Raw genomic sequence first — 22959 nt, forward strand, 5'->3', positions numbered from 1 at the left:
CCCAACCCAAATGCCAGGTTAGACCATGTCACATCTCTCCTCAGAGCCCTGCAATGGTTCCCTTCCCTATCAGAGGAAAACTCAGGACTTAAAATGGCCTATAAAACCCTAGATAATCTGCCCAGCCTATCACTGCTCTGAGCTAGCCTCCTGCCACACCTCCCCTCACTCATTCCACCCTAGTCATCCTGGCTGTATGCTTTTCTGGGAATACACAAGCACCCCAGGGCCTTTGCACCTGTTCATCCTTCCACCTAGAAGGCTCTTTCTCCAGATATCTGCACAGCTCCCTCCCTTACCTCCTTCAAGTCTATATCCAGATGTCAGCTTCACAATGAAGCCTTCTCTGGTGTGACATCCAAAACTGCAGGACCCCCCTCCCCCAGGTGTTCCTTGCCCTCCTTTCCTAATTTACTCTTCTCCATAATGCTCAGCACCATCGATTACACTACACATAATTTATGAATCTCACCTCTTATCTGAATTCCCCCACTAGAACTCGAGCTCCTACAGGCTTGGGGCTTTGTTTTGTTCATTGTTGGATCTCCAGGGGTTAGACCTGGTCGGCTCTCAATTCATAGTTGGGGAATGGAGGGATGACTGTCAGCTCCAGAGGAGAGGGAGGCCGGAGAGGAAGCGCAGGCAGGAAACCTGGGGTCAGGCCAAGGGAGCCGGCATCTTTCAGAGGCCAATGGGGAATCTCCAAGGGAGTTACGTGGGGAGTGACACGGGTTGGATTTTCATTTTGTATCCATCCTCTGGGTCTGAGATCAGGTTGGAAGAAGCAAAAGGAGATGGTAGAAGTGAGGGGCAGTCACCAGACTCTAGCAGAAACCTAGGGCTATAAAGATTAAAATGAACACTTTTTAAAAAAGCTGCTGAAGGGATGGAGAGCGAGGGAATTTTCCAACTGATTCGAGGTGGTGAGCCCCAGGGGGTGGGGTCACCAGTCAACGCAGAGGAAAACAGGTCAAAAGAGGAGCCCAGTGCAAGGAGGGGGTGAGGCCTGAGTCCAGAGTGTCTCTGATGTCCCAGGCCTGGTGACAGGCATCAGAGGTGAGCTCTGGGTGATGGACAAATAAACTGGTCAGCCGGGCCCAGGAGGAAAGAGACCAGAAAGAGAACCAGCGCCTCCTGGGGGCTGGGTTGACAGACCCTGCCTCATGGGGCTGCTCAACCTGAGCCCTTCCCAGTTCGCAGTTGAGGCCACTGCAGCTCAGAAGGGACCCTGGCTTGTCAGGAGACTGGCTCCATGGCCCTGGCTTGGCCTGCAAGGAGCTGGTGACCTTGAGCAAACCACTGTCCCTCCTGAGGACTTTCAGTTGGGACGCAGATGACTTAGGACTATAGAAAAAGTTTTTCCAGTCTTCCAGCCCTCCCCAGCTCCTACCTCTTCCAGCTCCTGCCTGGCAAATGTGGTGCCTCCAGATCACACCTGCAACTCATTAACTCACCTGCCTGGGGGAAATTCCTCGGTTTGGAGGTAGGAGGGAAGCTGGGCTTTGCTTCCCAGCCTGGAACCCCTTTAACCCCATAGGAATTGCAGAGGTCCTGATGAATCCCTTGCACCTCCCCCAGCCAAATCCCCAAGGTACACAGTGAAAGCTGGTGTGTGTGCGTGTGTGAACACGCATGTGCCTGCACCTGTGCATCTCAGGGTCCCACAGAAAGGTCAAGGCCAAGGCAGAATTCAAACCTGCATCTCCATCATAGCAGGAAATACAAGGCACACACAAGGAAGAGAGAAAGAAGTACAGGGTAGGATCCAGGATCTCGTGATGAGGAAGGGAGAGGATCCACAAGATCCATGAGAAGAACCACAAGATCTGGCTCAGGTGGCTGAGAGAGGGCCCAGGAATAACCAGGATAGCTGACCTTTTTTGATTCATTCTCATTCAACAAATATCTACTGAGCATCTTCCACAGGCCAGGCACTGTTTCTAAGCTTTAGGTGAAGGAATTGTATAATTGTGTATACTGTGTGTATATAATAGTAAAGGAAAGAAGCAAGAAGATCCCTGCTCTCAGAGAGCTTGCTGGTGAGTAGAAACATAATAAACAAACTCACAAATTTTTTAAGGGTGAAATATTAAATGATGACAGGTGTTATTCAAAAAGTAGAGCAGGGAGGAGGCTGGGAGTGCAGGGTGCTGGGTGGAATAATAGTTTTAACAGATTGGCTCAGGATGGCATCTTGAAGAAATGTTCAGACAAAGATGTGAGGAGCATAAGGAGTAGCAGTAAGCCTGGAGGAAAACTTCCAGAGATAGAAGACAGGAGTCAAGGCCCGTAGGAGGGCCGATTATAGCAGAGAGCAAGGGCAGGGATCCAGACCCAGCCACAGCATCCTTATTAGAGATTTCATTACTCATAGAGTGACCTGGGAACCACTCGGGGTTTGAGCCCGGGAGGGGTGTCATAGATCTGAGTTTGATCAGGCTCCCTCTGTCCAGTGGGTTTCCATGGTGGCTCAGACACCACATAAAGACACCAAGTAAAGAATGTGCCTGCAATGGAGACCCGAGTTTGATCTCTGGGTCAGGAAGATCCTCTGGAGAAGGGAATGGCCACCCATGCCAGTATTCCTGCCTGGAGAATTCCGTGGGTGAGTAGCTTGGTAGGCTACAAGTCCCTGGGTTTGCAAAGAGTCAGCACAACTGAGCGACTAACACTTTCCACTAAACTTTGAAGAGACGTCAGCGGACCTTGGCAGAAGCAGGGAGACGGGATGGCAGGTAACGAGCTAGGCCAGGGCTAAATGGGAGGATCCAAAGACGAGTCCAACCAGGCCTGAATGAAAACACTTTGATTTATATGAAAAACTTATTCTCTGTGATTTTACCTCTCTTAGACTCAGTTTCCACACCTGTTCAATGGGGACACTACCTGTAGCAAACACCTTGAGGATGTGAGCTGCAGGGAGCCTGGCCTGGTAAACGGGAAGCTCCTCAGGGAATGCTGAGCCCCAGGGCCTGGAACTCCTGCTTGCAGAGTGACCCTCGGAAGGTAACTTAACCTCTCTGGGCCAGTTTTCTCATCTGTGAATGGGGTATGACATTCTGGAAGGAGACATTTCTATCATATCTGGAATACAAGAAGAGGCGTGAAGCTCCCTGTCACAGGAGGTCTAGGAGCAGAGGCACCTACTGGAGGGCGGTTACCTCTACTAACAAAACCTAACAATCACTGCATACTTAAGAGATGCTGCCACTGGCCTCAGAAGTCTGCATTTATTGTTTGCTGCATTAACACTGAGCCTGCAGGTTCAGTGTGATCTCATAATGTCACCTGCTATCATCTCATTTAATGCTCAAAACTCAGCTCTCTAAGGTAGGGGCTGGTGCCTCCATAATTCCCATTTAACAGATGAGGAAACTGAGGCAGAGAGAGGTATGGTCACTCGTCCAAAGTCATTCAGCTGGTACCTAGTGGAACTCATGCGCAGATGGCCTGAATTCAGAGTTCATGTTCTTTTGGAATAACCAAAACTTAGTGCATTACTTTGGGCCAGTCCTGGCTCTGCCTCTAGGCCCCAATTTCCTCATCAGCACAAGAATATTTCCCCGCTGACAGCCAACAGTAACTGCCAGCCATGTGGAAGTGCCATCGTGGGTGCCCTGGGCCCCAGGGACAGGAGCCCCAACAACACACAAAGGGCAGTAGAACCACCCAGCTGGGCCCAGGCAATCCACAGGATCATGAGAGATCATAAAATGGATTTATTTTCAGCCATTTGTTACACAGCGATCGAGAAAACAAAACAGCATTCAGCAGTATTTGTTGACTGCCTGTGTGTACCAGGCACTGGGCCAGACACTTAGAAGAAGCCCATCATTGGTCTCCAGCTTCCAGGCCTGCTAGAAGACTTGAACTTCCACCCTCCGTAATCTGAACAGGGCCCGCAAGGGAGCATGCAGCCCCAGGTGCCGCCTCTCCAGAGATGCCACCGGCAGCGAAGATGAGGCTCTCATAACTGGGTGGAGGCAAGGGGGGCTGAGCCCCAGGCAGGGCATCCCCCGAGGCACCACGCTCCAGGTCTTCCTCCACAGGGGACGCAGGTGGTGTCGAGAGTCCCCCAGCCAGTGGGCAGTGCACAGCCTCCTCGTAAGTGGGGATGGTAACCACCTTCGGGGTCCTAGAGGGACCGAAGAGAGGCTATCAGCAGGGCTGGGGTAAAACCCGATGCACACCAGGGAGGGGGGGAGGGAGGCTTCCCTGGCCCCACAGACACAGCGGGAGCGTGACAGCCACCAGCGTCTGGCCCCATCAGCTCCTTGACTCTACTCTCCCTCCCTTGTAGTCAGACCTCCATTCTGTTAGTTCTCCACCCGGCCTCATCGCACCCTCTGTCTCCTCAATTCTCTCTGCAGGGAAAGTGCTTCCCACCTCCCTCACACCTTCCCTGCTTCCCTATCAGTTCCCACCTGTCCTTGGAGTCTCCTCTGGGGAGCTCTGCTGACGTCCCTTCACCAAGCTCCCACTCCCTGCTCTGGGCCCCCACAGGACTCTTCCCTCCGTCACTGCGTTGACCCCACCTGGTGGTCCCCTAGGGCAGGGACTGACTTTAAGGGTCCAGGGATTGATACTGGGGATGGGGGGGGGGGGGGTTGTTTGTTGAAAAACTAAATGATGATCCATGGGGAGAAAGACTTCCATCTTACTGTAATCTCCCTTACAAGGTCTGGAGTTGCAGCTGCTCAGGGCAAGATAGGAGACCTCAATTCCCCTGCCCATCTGAATGCTTGAGGCCCTGATATGGTAAGTCTGCTAAGTGACTGCCTCTGCTTGCATACCTCCAGAGACAGAGAGCTCACTATCTACTCAGACAACCATATCTATCTCTGAGCAGCTTGGCTTTCTTGTGACTTTCCCCCACCTCCCCTAGATGAACCACCCTGGAGGGACTTGAGATCCCTCCAGGCTCTTCTGACCAGGCTCTGCCCTTTAGATTCCAAGAATAGGTCACTTGCATCCCAGTCACACCAGAGCTGATGGAAATGAGGCTGACCCTCTGTCCTCTCAGGGCCCTAGAGAATCACCTGTAGGGAGTCAGTGCTCCTTCCCTGCACAGGACCTTGGGGGTAGGAATGTCACTGATCCTATGTCTGGGATGCTTCTGCTTTGGGAAGGTACTGCCACATACAGGGGCTGACAGGTGATTCTGGAGGTCCCTTCCCACCCCAAGCATCTCTAGGATTGATTGTGAGTCACAGCGTTGGCCAGTTCATCTCCCTGCCCAGCCACATTCTCAGTGGGAGATCGTGGGTCGGTGTTAGGGAAATTAAATAAATAGTCTTGTTTAGGCTTCAGAGACAAAGCAGAGCAGGCCTCTGACCTTTCTTCTAACCTACCTGGACACTGCCCTGACTGTGAATGACTGCTGTGAGCGCAAGACTTGCAGCACCATAGATAAGATGGGGGAGAAATCTCGAGATTGTTGAGCTGCTAGAGGGGTCCTGGCCAACCAAGCCCCAGGCGGAACCACATTTCAAGTTTCACAAGACAAAATAAACAGCATTAACATGAAGCCAGAGCTGCAATTTGGTCACAGATTGATGATGATATCAGTTTGCCACCATCCTGGGATTATAAATGGGACTTCAAACTGCACTCTTTGAAGTCTCACCCACAGAGCTGACAGGCTGCCTGGGACCCTTTCCCAATTGGGACTCTAGACGTGCTGTGACACGGGACTTCCCAGCGCTGTTCAAGTCCGGATGTTGGTCAAAACCCAATTTGGTGATGTAGTCTCTGGTCTATTTCTCTTTCCTTTTAATGTTAGTATGTTGAAAATAAGTTAGGTAATTCTCTAATAAATACCTGTATTATTTATTTGCATGTAACGAGTGGCTTATTTTGTTACAAATCCTTTGAACCTGAGATGAAAGTGAAAACTTTTGCAAGCAGTCAAGTCACTCTATTAACCTGAGCCCCAGTTTCCCCATCTGTAAATGGGAACAGGACAATATAGGCACTGACCTCACAGGACCATGAGAAGATTAAATGAGATAATACAGGGGCACTCTGGTCAAGGAAGCTGATAAGGGGTTCCACCCACCTCTGACTCACAGTGTCATTTGAAGTGAGGGCAGACAAAGAATATTGCTCCTGGAGGCAGGCAAGCTAAGTTCAATTGCTATGTGACCTAGGCTTTGTTCATACCCAGTCTGACCCTCTTTTCTTTCATTTGTAAAATGAGGGTAACAATTTCTACTTTAAAGATTCAGAGAAAGGGAAAATGGAAAATGCTTTGACAACACTCAGGAAAATGTGGATGATTAGGCTTCCAGAAGCCCACATCTCCTGCCCTGCTCACCTCCGAGCCATGCCCCAGCCACTCCCTACTTCTCCAAGCCCGGGAGACACGAGGCAGGCTTTGGGTAGTCCTGGCACTGCTTCAGCAGGCAACAGCTGGCAGGGCAGGGCATAGCTGCCAGGTGAGACCAGCCCACAGCAGGAAGTGTGCTTAGAGGGCAGAGCTGCAGTAGCCCTCACACCATCCCACCTAGCCAGCTGGGCCCACCCAGCCCCAGGTCACCACAGTCATGGTCCCGAAAGCCGGAAACTTGGGAAACATGAAGCCCACGGCAGGGGGACCACATTGCACCCTTGAGGGGCAGACCCATTCATGGCGTATCCTGGACATGGCTCCCTGCAGCTGGGTGTGGCGGGCATGCCACTGTGGTCCCCGTGCTCAGGAAGCTTCACTGAGCCTGGTGGCGACAGACAATCTGAGCCTAGCATCAGCTTCTCCACCATTCAGCAGAGTCAGACAACCATCTATAGTCAGGAAAGGGGAAAGGGACCAGGGGTGAAGCACTATTTGCTCCTACACTCAGGCTCTCTAATCTCATTTCACACTCGTGACAAGCCTGGTCAGTCATCGCACAGGTAAACTAGGGCCGCACATCAACCAAGCAGCAAAGCCCCAGCCAACGCCAACCATCACACCTCCCCTACCCGATCCCTAATCTCTCCATACCTCAGCTTTCTCATCTGTAAAATGGACCTTACATTGCCTTTTAAGCAGCGAGGCTTAAATCAGTAGGCATGAAAGTACATCATCAAATGAAAGCAAAGGAAGAGAATTGAGTTTTGCAGTAACTACACCTCCCCATCTATCATCTCATTTGAGCCTAACGGCAATCCTAGGGAAAATTCCAGGATTGATGGGAAAAACTAGATATGGCTCAGAGAGTCTAAGTAACAGGCTCAAGAACACACTGCTTAGGAAAGAGTAGACACTGACAGCCTTATGTCCGACTAGACCCATGCTTTTTTCTGCTGTTCTCACTGTGGTTGGGGGTGGGGGATCTCAGAGGCCTCCCACCCAGGCACTTCATGTAGGGCTGACATTTCATATGGGAGCCCCTGAGAGTAGGGGTTTTGTCTATTTTGTCCACTGCTTCATTGTCAGTGCCCTGCAGAATTAGGTACTCAGTAAATGTTGGTGAAATGCATGAACGAATAAGCAGATGAATAAATGAGGAAACTGAGGCCCCAAGAGGGAAATGGGCCCACCCAAGTCATCAGCCTAGATGGTCTTTATCTCTAACCTGGAGTTACCCACAGAGAGCAAGGCGCCTGGAGGCAGGGACAGCTAAGTGACCTTCCCATGGGGCCCAGATGCTGGGCTTTCAGTAGGAGGGCCAGGACGGCTCAGCCCCAGGGAAAAGACAGAGCCATTAGCAGAAGCAGCCTCCCCAACATGAAGCCACTCCAGCTCTGAGTCTAAGACATGGTCTCTGAACTTGATGGGCCATGAGTACCCTGCAGTGGGTGAGTTCCTCCCTGGCCCAGCTGGGAAAGAAGGCTGAGTTCCCCCGCCTGACATGCAGCTGTGGCCCAGACCCTGTTGGGTCAACACAACTGTGTGTATTGACAACACCCACTCTCTGTGTTCAGGTCAGTCTGGGTGGGGAAGGACAGGCACCCTGAGGCATGATCTGGTTCCAACCAATAACTGACTGTGTGACCAGGTAGGTCTCTGGTCTCTCTGAGACCCAGGTTTCTCATCTGACAAGTGAAGAGGCTCGAAGGTCCTGCCCTTCCCTCTAAAGTCAAACCAAGGCCTGACCACTGGACTAAGGGACTTCCGTTGAACACTCTATTGTCTGTGACCTCAGGGAGCCACAGGCCAGTAGCAGGGACTAATCGGTTACCTTCCTTAACTCAGGATGCATTTTCCTCTCTAACTCAGGGAAGAAGAGTGCCCAGGTCCCAGGCCAACTCATGGATATCTGGTTTAGCCCTTAGTGCATGCAAATCCAGTGCTTACAGAGTGGTGTAGGGGAACGCACACCTCACAGCCAGCGGGCTCTGCCACTTTCTAGCTGTATAACCCTCACCCTCTTTTTCTGTAAATAGTAATTCTTACCTTGCAGGTGGGCTGGACTGGGGAACGTGCATGCAGGCCCCTGATATATGCAGGCACAGTAGACACTTGGTGAAACAGTAAGTACATAACAAGAGCATGTATGATACATGCATTCTCAACAGGGCAAAAATTGGTTCTGGGAATCTTGCTGATACTGTGTTTATGTATAAAGCACAGATATACATGCAGACCAAATATACAGTATATCTGTGGTATTAACATTCCATGAGGGAGGATTAAGGGAAAAAAGGCCTAAACAGTCTCCTGGGAGGGAGTGATTTAAAAAAACATGAGAAATATTATGTAAATGTAAGATTTTTTCTCCATTCCCTACCTCATCCCTGGGCTTTTGCACGTACTCTTCTGCCTGCTTAAGACACCTCTTTCCACCTTATCCACTTGAGGAAAAGTTGACATATGTTGTACACCTACCGTGTGCCAGGCTTTGGGCTGAGTTCTTCATATACATCATCTCAGGTAAGTACTATGAGCCGACTCATTGGAAAAGACCCTGATGCTGGGAAAGATAGAGGGCAGGAGGAGAAGGGGGAGCCAGAGGATGAGGTGTTTGGATGGCATGGCATCACTGACTCAATGAACATGAGTTTGAAAAAACTCCAGGAGATAGTGAAGGACAGGGAAGCCTGGTGTGTTGCAGTCCATGGGGTCACAAAGAGTCAGACAGGACTTAGCAAAGAGTCAGACAGGACTTAGCAACTCAACACCATGCAACTACATTACATTACATTATAGGCATTTGCTACAATTGTCATTCTTATGACTCCTGTTACATTTCTGATGAGATGTTGAGGTTTAGTGGGGTTGCATAATCTCCTGAAGTCCCATAGGTAGTTAGCAACAGAACCAGGAGAGGATCCCTATGGGTCTGACTCCTGTGGGTAAGTTCTTAACCCCTACACTACTCTGCCCAATAACATGCTAATCTCTACTGCCACTTCCTCCAGGAAGCCTTCCTGGATTTTTCCATGGTCCCATAGGACCACGTCTGCCCTCTTTCACAGCTTTAACTACTCCGATTTGTCAAAGCCTGCCTTCTGTGAAGGGACTTAAAACCCTTTCAGGAGTGCTGATAAGCCTCCAGGACCCCAAAGCATAGGTAAACCTAGACCAGAGGAGAAACCCCATGGGAGTTTGTTGAGTAGATGCCTGATGGTGTGACCGGGCCCTACCTGTGGCCCCCATTCCCTGCAGCTGCATCTGACCTGCAGCTCTCCTTCTCTGAGGACTCCACAGTGAGGTAGTACAGGTCCCTGGAGAGGTGGTATGGGTTCCATCGAGGCAGCTTCTGGGTGCTGGCCTTGACTGACCACAGCAGGCCAAACAGCAGCAGCAGGGCACCTGCGCCACAGCAGAAGAAGCTGACCGACCTGAGCAGGGCACCGGGGGCCACAGGCTCAGGGCATCCAGTGGGTGGGGCTAACTGGCTGGGCGGGGGGCCTGCGTCTCCTTCACTCCACCAGGCGAAGCAGAGGGTCCCAGCCACCAGGACCACCGTGCCGCTGACCATCATGCAGTAGCGTAGGGTGGAGGCCACGCGGGCCCTGTCACAAGTCTGGACAGAAAAGGAGACAAAAGAAGAAACGAGCCCTGTGAGAGGCCTGCTGGATACCACACGTGGGTTTTAGTCCTGCCTGAGATCACTGCGCAATCTCGGAGGGGTCGTTTGACCCCTCTGTGCCTCTTTTTCCTCATCTGTGGAATGGAGGTGATGCTCCCAACTCTCCAGGGCTGCTCTGAAGGCCACAGGTCATGTGTCCCAAGGCCCTGGCACCACACCTGGGACCTGGCAGGACTCAGTAAGTATGGCTCCTTCCTGCCTGGCCTCCCCCCAGGACTCAGAGGCCTCATCTGCCTGGTGTGTGAGACTCCCCTCCGTGTCTCCTGCAGGCTGGGAGGGAGGAAAGTGAACACTGTGGGGTCCGCCAGGCCTGCCAGGAGAGGGGCTTGCTGTTTATGCATTGTCTCACTTCACCCAGGTCACAATCTCGAAAGGGTGATGCTCTTATCTCCATTTGATAGGCTTCCCCGGTGGCTCAGTTGGTAAAGAATTCACCTGCAATGCAGGAGACCTGGGTTCGATCCCTGGGTTGGGAAGAGTCCCTAGAGAAGGAAATAGCAACCCATTCCAATACTCTTGCCTGGAAGAGGAGCCTGGTGGGCTACAGTCCATGAAGTTGCAAAAGAGTAGGATATGACTTAGTGACTAAACAACAGCTACAACAAATCTCCATTTGACAGAGGAAGACAGTGAAACCGGGGGCGGGTACAGGCGCCATGGGGAAAGAGCATTGAGAAGCCTGGAGCTGAAATTCACAACACAAAGCAAAGTTTCACCCAAAAAGATGTTTACTGTGGCCTTATTTTTAATGGTCATAATTTGGAAAGAGCCTAAATGTCCAACTCTAGGAAAAGGGTGAATAAACCATGACATAAAATCTAGATGGAATATTCATGACTAATTAAAAAAAAAAAATCAAGCTCAGCACAGATATTTAACAACAGGGGGAAATTCTTATGATATCTGACTTTTTCCAACTTAGTTGCCAAATTAAGCACACGGTGTTATCTCAATGAGGAAAAACAAAATGCCCAAGGGGTGGAAAAAAACACCTGGGAGGAACCCTGGCTCCAGATTATACAGACAGGAAGGGATTTCTCCAAAACCAACATCCAGGTCATTGTGCACGCTGTTCCCTCTCCCTGGTCACTTGCTATCATCAATGTCCTCTCCACGCTCAGCTTGACTCTCACCCGAGAAGCCTTCAAAGGGGACACTTTAAACTCAGAGTCCCCTGGGCCTTCGTTGACCAAGCTGGCATCTGTCTGTTTGACTTCTCTTCGTGTCTTGTCCTCACCAGACAGCAAGCTCCCTGAGGCGGGTCGGCACCCGCCTCGTTTACAGCTCTATCCCCCAGTGCCTTGCACACAGGAGCTGCTCCATAAACAGGTGTTGAAGAGATTATCCTAAATGAGAAACAGTGCTGCTGAGTAAACCTTGTTGGGTGAAAAGCCCCTCTCCTAGCTGGGAGGGACTGGGGGAGGGGAGGGAATACAGGATGCCAGCTGCTGCAGCACCCAGCCTCAGAGTCTGGTTTTGGTCCCTTCTCTGCAGCTCACCAGTTGTGTCCTGGGATAAGCCTCCCAACTGTGCCTGACCTGTCTCCATACAGAGGGCATCTATACAGAGGGCATGCTCTCCAGGAAAACTTACAGAGTCCCCCTCTCCTCTTCCACAAGTTGAGCCAGTGAAGGAGAGGGCCGGGGACTCGTAGACCTCAGGAAGACTAATGGTCAGCCTTCCAAATGGGGCTTGCCCAGCCTAACAGGGTACATTTGAACGACGCACTGCTGTGCAGTCATCAAAGACACACTCCTTGGGGAGCTGAGGAGCATGGCAAAGTGTTCAAGATCTAGTAGGTGAGACTTTAGATTTCAAAAGGGCATGTTTCCAGATGCGTTTAAAAACGTGTGTATGCATATATACGGAATCTAGAAAAATGGTACTGAAGAATTTATTTACAGGACAACAGTGGAGAAACATAGACAATAGACTATGGACATGGGGAGATGGGAGGAGAGGGTGAGATGTATGGAAAGAGTGACATGGAAACTTACATTACCGTATGTAAAAGAAATAGCCAACAGGAATTTGCTGTGTGGCTCAGGAAACTCAACAGGGGCTCAGAATCAACCTAGAGGGGTGGGACGGGGAGGGAGATGGGAGGGAGTTTCAAGAGGGAGGGGATATACGTATACCTATGGCTGATTTATGTTGAGGTTTGACAGAAAACAGCAAAATTCTGTAAAACAATTATCCCTCAATTAAAAAATAAATAAATTTTTTTTAAAAAGTGTGTACGTGTGTGTATGTACATGCGAGCGAGAAAGAGAAAATGTATACATTAAATGAGGTGCTCGAGGAGTAAACCCCAATCTTTCTGAGCCTCCAGGCCACCAGAAGCATATAGAAACATGCCATTTGTAAATTACCTTTGGTTCTCTTCCTGTGAATCTGTCAATGGGGCAAGAACCTCCTGTCTCCAGCTCAAGGCATTTTCTCTGGGGGAGAAAAAGAACCTTACTACACTCTCTCCAAAGACAGCGAGGAGAGGCTGTCAGAAGGAAAAACTGGAAGAAAAAAACCCCCAGCAAATCGGTAACAGTAACCCCTCGCCTATATATTGGCACTTGACAGTTCCCCTTCACACCTGGCATCTCATCTGACCACAATTGAGGCAGATGGGCAGGGCAGGGAAAGAAATTCTTGTTTTGCAAATGACTAGACTGAGTCCACCCTTATGGCAGATGACACCACCCTTATGGCAGAAAGCAAAGAACTAAAGAGCCTCTTGATGAAAGTGAAAGAGGAGAGTGAAAAAGTTGGCTTAAAATTCAACATTCAGAAAACTAAGATCATGGCATCTGGTCCCATCACTTCATGGCAAATAGATGGGCAAACAGTGACAGACTTTATTTTGGGGGGCTCCAAAATCACTGCAGATGGTGACTGCAGCCATGAAATTAAAAGATGCTTGCTCTTTGGAAGAAAAGTTATGACCAACCTAGACAGCATACTAAAAAACACAGACATTACTTTGCCAACAAAAGTCCATCTAGTCAAAGCTATGATTTTTCCAGTAGTCATGTATGGATGTGAGAGTTGGACTATAAAGAAAGCTGAGTACTGAAGAATTGATGCTTTTGAACTGTGGTGTTGGAAAAGACTCTTCAGAGTCCCTTGCAGAGCAAGGAGATCCAACCAGTCCATCCTAAGAAAATTAGTCCTGAATATTCATTGGAAGGACTGATGCTGAAGCTGAAACTCCAATCCTTTGGCCACCTGATGTGAAGAACTGACTCATTGGAAAAGACCCTGATGCTGGGAAAGATTGAAGGCAGGAGGAGAAGGGGACAGCAGAGGATGAGATTGTTGGAGGGCATCACCGACTCAATGGACATGAGCTTGCGCAACCTCCAGGAGTTGGTGATGGACAGGGAGGCCTGGCGTGCTGCAGTCCATGGGGTCGCAAAGAGTCAGACATGACTGAGCAACTGAACTGAGACTGAGTCCAGGAAGGTGAGAGACTTTGCCAAAGCAGCATACAGCTTATGTGTCAACCCTTGCATCGTAAGGTAACTTATGATGCTTTTTTTTTCCATTTATTTTTATTAGTTGGAGGCTAATTACTTTAAAATATTGTAGTGGTTTTTGTCATACATTGACATGAATCAGCCATGGATTTACATATATTCCCCATCCCGATTCCCCCTCCCACCTCCCTCTCCACCCGATTCCTCTGGGTCTTCCCAGTGCACCAGGCCGGAGCACTTGTCTCATGCATCCAGCCTGGGCTGGTGATCTGTTTCACCCTAGATAATATACATGTTTTGATGCTGTTCTCTCGAAACATCCCACCCTCACCTTCTCCCACAGAGTCCAAAAGTCTGTTCTATACATCTGGGTCTCTTTTTCTGTTTTGCATATAGGGTTATCGTTACCATCTTTCTAAATTCCATATATATGCGTTAGTATACTGTATTGGTCTTTATCGTTTTGGCTTACTTCACTCTGTATGGGCTTTTACGATGCTTTTAAATTTCTATAAAAGCAATAGTTCCTCATTGTGGAGGAAAGGAGGAAGCCACATAAGAGAATAAAAATGCAAATATCATTAATGCTGCCCGTCAGAGATGAGCATGATCCACAGTGGATGCTTCCTTTTGGGTCCTCCTCCCTTGGCCTGCATACCTGATGATAGTGGCAGCTGGTGTGTACTGGGCATTTACAGGGACTGGGAACCACACCCAGCAACTTACAGGTGTCCCCCATCTTAATCCTTGCAACAGCACTAGGTCCCGAAGACACTGGAGTTGCAAGGGTGACAGCCTGTCTGAGGTCAATGCCAAATCTGAACCCAGGTCTATCTACTCCCTGATGGCTCAGATAGTAAAGAACCCGCCTGCAAAGCAGAATCCCGGGGTTTGCTCCCTGGGTTGGGAAGATCCCCTGGAGAAGGGAATGGCTACTCACTCCAGTATTCTTGCCTGGAGAACTCCATGGACAGAGGAGCCTGGTGGGCTACGATCCATGGGGTTGCAAAGAGTCAGACACAACTGAGCAACTAACACACACACACACACACACACACGAGTCTAATTCACACACACACGAGTCTAATCCAAATACCTGTGAGTGCACAGCTAGATGAAGTGAAGTCGCTCAGTCATGTCTGACTCTTTGCGACCCCATGGACTGTAGCCTACCAGGATCCTCAGTCCATGGGATTCTCCAGGCAAGAATACTGGAGTGGGTTGCCATTTCCTTCTCCAGGGGATCTTCCCGACCCAGGGATCAAACCCGGGTCTCCCGCATTGTAGGCAGACGCTTTACCATCTGAGCTACCAGGGAAGCCCATAATAATCTGATGGATTACCAGCAGGATGTCCTCACCCAAGTTTCCCCTGGTCCATTTCAGAGAGGTGGTCTTCAGGCAGTTTACTCACCCTTCACAGGAGTGCACCCTGGACCCTGATGGGGGGGTGGGGGTGGGGAAGGAAGGAAGGGGTCCCTGCCCTGGAGGACATGACCCCAGTCCAGCCCCAGAGAAGTGCCATTCCCAATCCAGCACTCAGGCTGCCAGGCTGGCCCCCTCCTCCCAGCTCCCTCCTATTCCAATCCATGCCCCCAAGTTCCTGCCACCTGGGGTCCTGTACACCTACTGCTCCCTCCGCCTGGGGAGCCCTCTGTCCCCACCCAGGGCCCTCATTTCACAACCCCCTTTGAGACCCATGCCAAACACCACATCCTCGCAGAAGTCTTTCTGCTGCTACCACGCCCACCTCCCACCAGCTAGTTATCACTCCCTCTATCAGTTCAGTCACTTAGTCGTGTCCAACTCTTTTGCGACCTCATGGACTGCAGCATGCCAGGCTTCCCTGTCCATCACCAACTCCCAGTAGCTTGCTCAAACTCATGTCCATTGAGTCGGTGATACCATCCAACCATCTCATCCTCTGTCGTCCCCTTCTCCTCCTGCCTTCAATCTTTCCCAGCTTCAGAGTCTTTTCCAGTGAGTCAGTTCTTCACATCAGGTGGCCAAAGGATTGGAGTTTCAGCTTCAGCATCAGTCCTTCCAATGAATATTCAGGACTGATCTCCTTTAGGATGGACTGGCTTGATTTCCTTGCTATCCAAGGGACTCTCAAGAGTCTTTTCCAACATCACAGTTCAAAGGCATCAATTCTTCGGTGCTCAGTTTTCTTTATGGTGCAACTCTCACATCCATACATGACTACTGGAAAAACATAGTTTTGACTAGACGGACCTTTGTTGGTAAAGTAATGTCCCTTTGACTATGCCCACTCTGTTTGCTCTGTGACCTTGATCAGGCTGCTCAACATCTCTGAGCTCAAATTACTGCCTCCCAGGGAGGAGCAAGTTGTGAAGATGAAATGGGAGGCTGGCAAGCAGTGACACAGCTGGACAGAGGAGGAACCCTGGCTCTGACACTGGGTAAGTTGCCTAGATTCTCCATGCCTCAGTTTCCTCCCTTGTGAAATGGTCACAATAATATCCTATTGTCCCCGCTACCAACAAGAGAACTTTAGGTGCCAGTTTTCTGTAAAGAACTAAACCATCTGAACAAGAGTGTTCCGAACTATCTTCACCGTAACCCCGGGGCAAACTGAGTCTCCAAGCGCCATGGCCCAAGGCCACCCTGCGAGTTACAACACAGTTAGGAGGAGACTCGGGTGTTCAGACTCTGCGCACTAAACCACTGAGGTCAAGGTGAAGGGAAGGGGACCGGGAGGGGTTGGCCTAGGAGGAGCCGACCTGCTCCTGAAGACGGGGCGGGGGCAGAGATGGGGAGGGTGGCCGGGGCGGGGCCTGGTTAAGTTTATACCCACCTTGGGCGCAGTCATCGCGCCGTAGAGTCAGGCGTGGTCCAGGCGTGGGGAGCCCGACGAATCCACCGGGGGTGAAGACATGGTGGCTGTCGTGCCCGAGGGCAGCGCGAACCTGGGAAAGGCGGTCCCTCCGGCCTGCTGGGGGCGCCTAGCGTTAGGGGCGGCCCTGGCGACCGTCCTCCAGCCCTGCTCTCCACGCCCCCGCAGAAACGCTAACGTCCGGCTGCGGGTCGAGTCCAAGGGTCTAGTCCGCCGCCGTCCGTCCCCTCCCGGCTCCAGTGGGAGCGGTGCCAAACCCCCTTCACCGCTCAAGGGCTTGGCCACCGGGTGGGGGCGTTGACGGGCGCACGGAGTCCCGCTTAGCTGTCGACTCAGGTGATGATCACCCCCGCCCCATCTCCGGGCTCGGCCGACGGCTGCGGGGAACCTGCGCTTGGGCTCCGGGGCGCGGCCCGCCCCACCTCTCCTCGGATCCGCGTCCTCGGGGCCGGCCGCCGGACGGGCGGAGACTCCCGGGTGGAGCGGCTCCGGGTGGCTCCAGGTGCCGCGCCCGACCTTAAAGGAACAGCGAGACGACTGGCTGGGGTTGGGGTTTCCCAGCGCGAAGTGGCGGGGGGAGGGCAGCGGCAAGACCGCTCTCAACCGCTACCTCCCTGAACTGTCGGCAATCCGCGGTCCTCGGGGGCCATCCCGCCCCTACTGCCCCACGAAGCGGGCTTGGGGAACGGGACACGAAACTCCTCCAAGAGCCATTGCGCTCAGTCTGAAACGGCTGTGGCATCCTGAGCAAGCCGCAGGTCCTTCGAACACTCTCATCCCCAGGAGATGAGCGTTCTCAGAAATAACTGCCTGACTTTAAGCGCTTCCCCAGCCTCTACAGAAATCAAGTCACTGCCCCAGCCGGTGAGAGGCCACGAGAGTGGAGTTGGAGAACAAGGCCGTCCACCTACTGTGTGACCTAACTTCTCTGAACTTATCCACTCCTGTATCAGAGGAGGACTGGGACCCCACCCTACAGGTCTTCGGGGATTGAATGAGTTAGGACGAGCTTGGCCCTTTCACGGGTGCAGGCTGGAGGCACTGTTGTGAACAAGTGATTCAGGAGCCTGGAGGAAGGGTCAGCATGGGTGAAGTGTGTGTGTGAAAACTTCTGCTGGGGATTCCTGAGTTGTGCAGGGTAGGAATGGGGCGGAGCCTCCAGGCTGAAGGAGCAGCATGTGCAGAGGGTGGACAAAGTCATAGGCAGGTTAGACCTCAACAAGTTCACCTGGGTCAGAGGGAGGCACTTCTGGACTAACTGGGGTCTGGGTTTTGGTTGTGTCTTTTCCTGCTGTTCCATTGAGCCACGGGGCTGGGCAGATTTCCTTCAGCAGGGGCCTAGGACTCCCCACTGAGCTGATGGAAACCAACTCCCTTTCCAGCCCAGGGACACAGGAGGCTAGAGCAACCTGCCCAGTGGAGATCTGAAGCTCAGAGAGGGGAAACCACTGTCTCAGAGTCACAGAGCAGGTCAGCGGCAGGGTCCAGGCCCCTAATTCTTAAACTCCTTGTCTCCACAGAAATATGCCACCTGAGAGCTTTAGCGTTCTCTGCACACCGACTCCTCTGACTGGTGAGGTCCTTTTACAGGTTATCTTGTTTCATTTTCACAGTGTGTGTGGTCTGTGTAAGTGTTCCCATTTTACAGATAGAAAGCTGAGGCTCAGAGAGGGGCAAAGGCCCGTGCAAGTCTAAAGGGCTCACAAGAGGCTGAGCTGAGACAAGGGAACAGTTAGACCTCAAACCAAGACCTCCTTCAGCTTTACTTTACTTAAACTTAAGTTTACTTAACTTAAACTTTACTTTACTTTACTTTACAAGCACCCCTCTTGCTGTCCTTGTGGGCCTGCCCACAGTGGGTATGAGTGAACAGCTGGAGGCCTTGAAGCTGTCAGCCCCACTCAGTTCTGCAGGGGTCAGGGTCCATGCAGGTGTGGGCCCTTTGCTGATCCAGACTCTCCTTTTCCTCCCTGCTGGGAAGCCCAGGGTCACAACTCACAGGTTGATAATGTTGAGATCGAATCCTGGCACACCCCTGAACTTGCTGAAACCCAAGTCCCCTGGCCCGCTGGCCACTTGGGTCCTGGAGGTGGTCAGGTTGTGATTTCTGTACTGACTCAGTCACTTCCAGGCTGGATGACTCTGGTCTTATCCTTCTCTTTAAGCTGCTGTTTCCTTATTATCAAGTGGAGACCATGGTACCTCCTTCCCAAGGTAGCTATGAGGGCTCAGTGCTTTATTAAGACCTTGCCCATGAGGAACTGGCTTGGGTATGCTCTTGCATTACACAATGGCCCAGTCTGTGAATCTCTCCTAGTTGATGGTGACCTCCTTAAGGACAGGGAGAAGATGTGACTTGGAGCAGGGCCAGGACCAGAGGGGACTGGGACTGGATGGTGACTTGAACCGAAAGATCTGGCCCAGCTCTTCTGGCTCCGTTTTCCTCTCCCCTACTTTTGGAGGCTCTGATCCTAGCCCCCGAGTCTGTTGTGATGCCCAGGCACTGTGGAGACCATGCAGGCTTGGGAATACTTGCGGATCCTCTCTGGACAATCAACCTCAAGCTTTCCCTGGCACCCCTGGGCAGCTCAGAGCAGAAAAAATCAGTCACCAACTTCTGCCTCCAGGTATGGGGGAGGGGACTTATCAGACGTCACCAAACAGGGCTTTTCCCATTTAGCTGCCACTTCAGCTAATTCATCAAGGCTGAGAGAGAAATATTAGTACCTTCTCAGGGAACTGACTCATTCGAAAAGACCCTGATGCTGGGAAAGATTGAAGGTGGAAGGGGAAGAGGATGACAGAGGATGAGATGGTTGGATGGCATCACCGACTGAATGGACATGAGTTTGAATAAACTCAGGGAGTTGGTGATGGACAGGGAGGCCTGGCACGCTGCAGTCCATGAAGTCGCAAAGAGTCGGACATGACTGAGCAATTGAACTGAACTGAAATGAGGGTCACACAGCTAATAAGTGGGGGGCTGGGAGTTGGGAGTGGCAGAGGAAGTGCTGAAGTCCACATCTGTCTGAGTCTTCCACACCCACATGTATTTTTCCTCTCCTCAGTGGAGAGGAGGCCTGGGCTGCTGCTCCCCACCTCTCACTGGCCTCTCTGCCTCCAGGCTGCCTGCCCTCTATCATGTACCAGCTTGAGCTTCCAGACCAGCACCCCGATCAGTGTGACTCACCTACCTGAACCTTTCAGTGCCTCCCGCTGCCCTCAGAATAATGACACCAGCTTCACTGCCTGCACTCCTCTCATGCCACTCCTGAACTGCTGTCCCCCGTGTCCCAAACGCAATGCCACACCTTTGCTACAAAGGCCCTCCCGTTTTACCATCTTCACCCAGTCAACTCACACACTTCCCTTAAGACAGGTCACAGGTTCCCTTCTCTGGGGGACGTCTCCTCAGTGTTCCAAAGGAGAATTATGTGGTGCCTCTCCCAAGCCTCCACAGGACTTCTTATCTTTTTATCTCCACTTTAGCATCAAGGAAGCTGAGGTTCAGAGAAGTTAAAACGGCCACCCAAGATCAGAGAACAGAGCAGGTTTAAACTCAGGTTCACCTAACACCAAAGCTCTCTCTCTCTCTCTCTCTATATATATATATATAAAAAACACCAAAGCCTCTGGATATATATTATATATATATAATTATATATATTAGTATTCATATTATTTATATAAATATATAGTGATATGTAATATTTATTATATGTTTATATGATATAATTATTATATATATCTAGAAGCAGGATATATTTATTATATAATTATTATATATTATATAAATTTATTATATATATTATATAATATGATCTGTATTATATAATATAGGACTTTCCTGGTGGCTCAGGTGGTAAAGAATCCGCCTGCAATGTGGGAGACCCGGGTTCAGTCGCTGGTTGGAAAGATTCCCTGGAGAACAAAATGGCTACCCACTCCAGTATTCTTATCTGGAAAATTCCATGGAAAGAGGAGTCCATGGGGTTGCAAAGAGTTGAACACAACTGAGCAATTAACACACACACACATTATATAATATATATATGTGTGTGTATGTGTATATATCCAGAGACAGGAGATAGAGAACTTTGGTGCTTGATGGACCTAAGTTTAAACCTGCTCTGTTTATTTAAACCTATTTTGTATGTATATATTATAATAAATGCATATATATATATATATGTAAAAGAATGTGCAGAGGTCTCTTTTAACCATTGCCCTCTTAAAATATGGATTTCTTGAGAGCTGGGATTTTGTCTGTTTTATCTGATATGTCCAAAAAGTTTTACTGCCTCAAAGAAGCTAGCACATAGTGGGTGCTTGATGCACACTTGTTGCACGAAGGGCAGAATGAATAAGTGTGGATGATTTGAGGGTAGAGGAATGGCGTTGTGGGAACTCCTCAAGATTCCTGTTGGGGGTCCAGAGTTGGGCCAGACTTGGCGCCAGGATGAAGTTTTCAGACCCTTGGAGCCGGCTCCAGCTACACAACAAGGGACGCGCTCTCCCCTTGCAGTCAACCTTGAGAGGCCGTTGTCTCTGGCGGCCCCGTGGGTTCCTGGAATTCTGTGCCTGGGAGAGAGTCTATTCACGAAGAGGCAGGGAGCCACATCCTCTGAGTTCATGTTCTAAAAAAGGAAACTGCTGTCTGTTGGTAAGAAAAGGATTGGAACCTCAAGGCCTCAGCTTCCTTGGAAGGCATTTTCTGCCCAAGCGAGCCAGCCCCGGGCTATTCTGGGGCCTCTGTTCTGGGCAGGCTGAGGCTGGGCCAGCAGCCCTGAAGGGTGGGGGAGATGCATGCCAGTCAGGGGAGGAAATGTGGTCTGGGAACCCAAACAAAGGTTTGTGGATGGAGGGCTGGCCTCTGGGAATAGACACTTAAAAGGAGACAGATTCTGGGAAAGACCCAGCTGTTCCCTCTGTTCCCATAGATCCCGGGAAAGATACCGCAAGCTGTCTTGTCGGTGGGGAGCGTGATTCTGTGTGCTGAGATGGGACATGAGGGAAGAGAGCTGCCCTCACAGAGCGGGGGGAGGTGGGGGAGGCTGACTCGGACTCGTGGCCTTGGCCGTCTCTTGTCCCCTCTCAGTCTCCATTGCCCTACCTAGAAACAATCAGGAGTCTTTTGAAGCTCTCGACTCTATTCTGAGGCTTAATTCTCTCTTCTTCTCCCTCCTCCTCTGAATTGGATTTACTAATCCCGTCCAAGTCTAATAGCAATCCTAGACTCTGTTCATAGATGCAGTGCTTTCTTTGCAGGTCTATAGAGGATCTTTCGGAATCGTCTCCCTCTAGCCTAGCATTTTTTTTTTTTTTTTTTCTGATTACCGAATAATTACTTTGCAATGTTGTGGTATAAACATTGATGTAATGCCATACATCAACGTAAATCAGCCACAGGTATGCATATGTCCCTTCTCTCTTGAACCCCTCTCCCACCTCCCTCCCCATCCCACCCCTCTAAGTTGTCACAGAGTACTGGCTTTGAGTTCCCTGCATCATACAGCAGACTCCCACTAGCTATCTATTTTACATATGGTAATATATCTGTTTCAGTCTTAAATCATCCCACCCTCTCCATCCCCCACCTTGTCCAAAAGTCTGTTCTTTATGTTTCCTTTGCTGACTGCAAGTGGGATCATCAGTGCTATCTTCTTAGATTCCATGCTGCAACTGCTTAGTCACTTCAGTCATGTCCCAGTCTGTGCGACCCTAGGAACTGTGGCCTGACAGGCTCCTCTGTCCATGGGATTCTCCATGCAAGAGAACTGGAGTGGGTTGCCATGCCTTCTCCCAGGCAATCTTCCCAAACCAGGGATGGAACCTGGGTCTCCTGCATTGCAGGTAGATTCTTAACCACTGAGCCACCCAAGAAGCCCTCTAGATTCCATATATATGGGTTAATATATGATATTGGCCTTTCTCTTTCTGACTTATTTTACTCTGTATATAATAGGCTCTAGGACTGACTCAAATGCATTCCTTTTTATAACTGAGTAATGTTCCATTGTTTATATGTATCACAACTTCCTTATCTATTTGTTAGGTAGTTAGAATAGGGAAAAGAAGTCCAGAATGGCGGTGGTTGAAAGACCTGGAAGGGAAAAGCCCCTGAAAATAGAACAAAGGAAGGTCTGAGGACCGGAGTGAGAACCTCAGGTAAAACAAACAGCACTCCTGGCTGGCCCAGTTTACACAGGACAGGCCCAGGGAGAGAGAAACATATAAAAAGAGGAGCCAAAGCTCTCTTCTCTCTCTCTCTCTTTCCTGCGCGCTGGGGTGCTCTTCTCTTCGCGTCTTTGGGTCAACATGCCCTCACGCCTCGAGGATGGATTTTCCTGCTATCTTCTAAATAAAATAGAGCTGTAACACTGAGCCGTAACACTGATTTATCTAAGAGCTATAACACGGTCTGTTTGAGACCTGAGAGCTATAACATGGTCTGTCCAAGACCCGAGAGCTGTAACACGCTGAGGGGGCTTTAATGTCCATCACTCCAAATCTTTGTTGTGGTGAGACAAAAACTGAGGAGCATACACTCATCTGACACATTCAAAGGATATCTAGGTTGCTTCCATGTCCTAACTTTGTGAATAGTGCTGCAA

General features: G+C 50.4%; 1 protein-coding gene across 5 annotated transcripts; it reads right to left on the reverse strand.

Moving 5' to 3' along the window:
* Positions 1 to 3699: 3699 nt before the first annotated feature.
* Positions 3700 to 16796, reverse strand: TMEM61 (transmembrane protein 61). 5 transcript variants are annotated; one of them, XM_070468120.1, is made up of 4 exons: positions 16307 to 16796; positions 12389 to 12457; positions 9766 to 9950; positions 3700 to 4135 (listed from the first exon to the last, which is right to left on the reverse strand). In XM_070468120.1, exons 1-4 carry the CDS (start codon positions 16319 to 16321, stop codon positions 3832 to 3834), a joined length of 573 nt encoding a protein of 190 aa, XP_070324221.1. In that variant the 5' UTR covers positions 16322 to 16796; the 3' UTR covers positions 3700 to 3831. The 5 variants fall into 5 exon arrangements, with proteins under 5 accessions (XP_070324221.1, XP_020727118.2, XP_020727117.2 ...); XM_020871459.2 differs by having other exon boundaries at positions 9601 to 9950; XM_020871458.2 differs by having other exon boundaries at positions 9568 to 9950.
* Between the last annotated feature and the right edge of the window lie 6163 nt (positions 16797 to 22959).

Source organism: Odocoileus virginianus, chromosome 5, assembly GCF_023699985.2.
Source record: "Odocoileus virginianus isolate 20LAN1187 ecotype Illinois chromosome 5, Ovbor_1.2, whole genome shotgun sequence".
Lineage (NCBI taxonomy): Eukaryota > Metazoa > Chordata > Mammalia > Artiodactyla > Cervidae > Odocoileus > Odocoileus virginianus.

Coding starts and splice junctions, on each gene's coding strand:
- TMEM61 (XM_020871458.2), bottom strand. Junction 9,951..12,388: donor TCACAGGAAGAGAACCAAAG/GTAATTTACAAA, acceptor TTTTCTGTCCAG/ACTTGTGACAGGGCCCGCGT. Junction 4,136..9,567: donor GCAGGGAATGGGGGCCACAG/GTAGGGCCCGGT, acceptor CGGTCCCTCTAG/GACCCCGAAGGTGGTTACCA.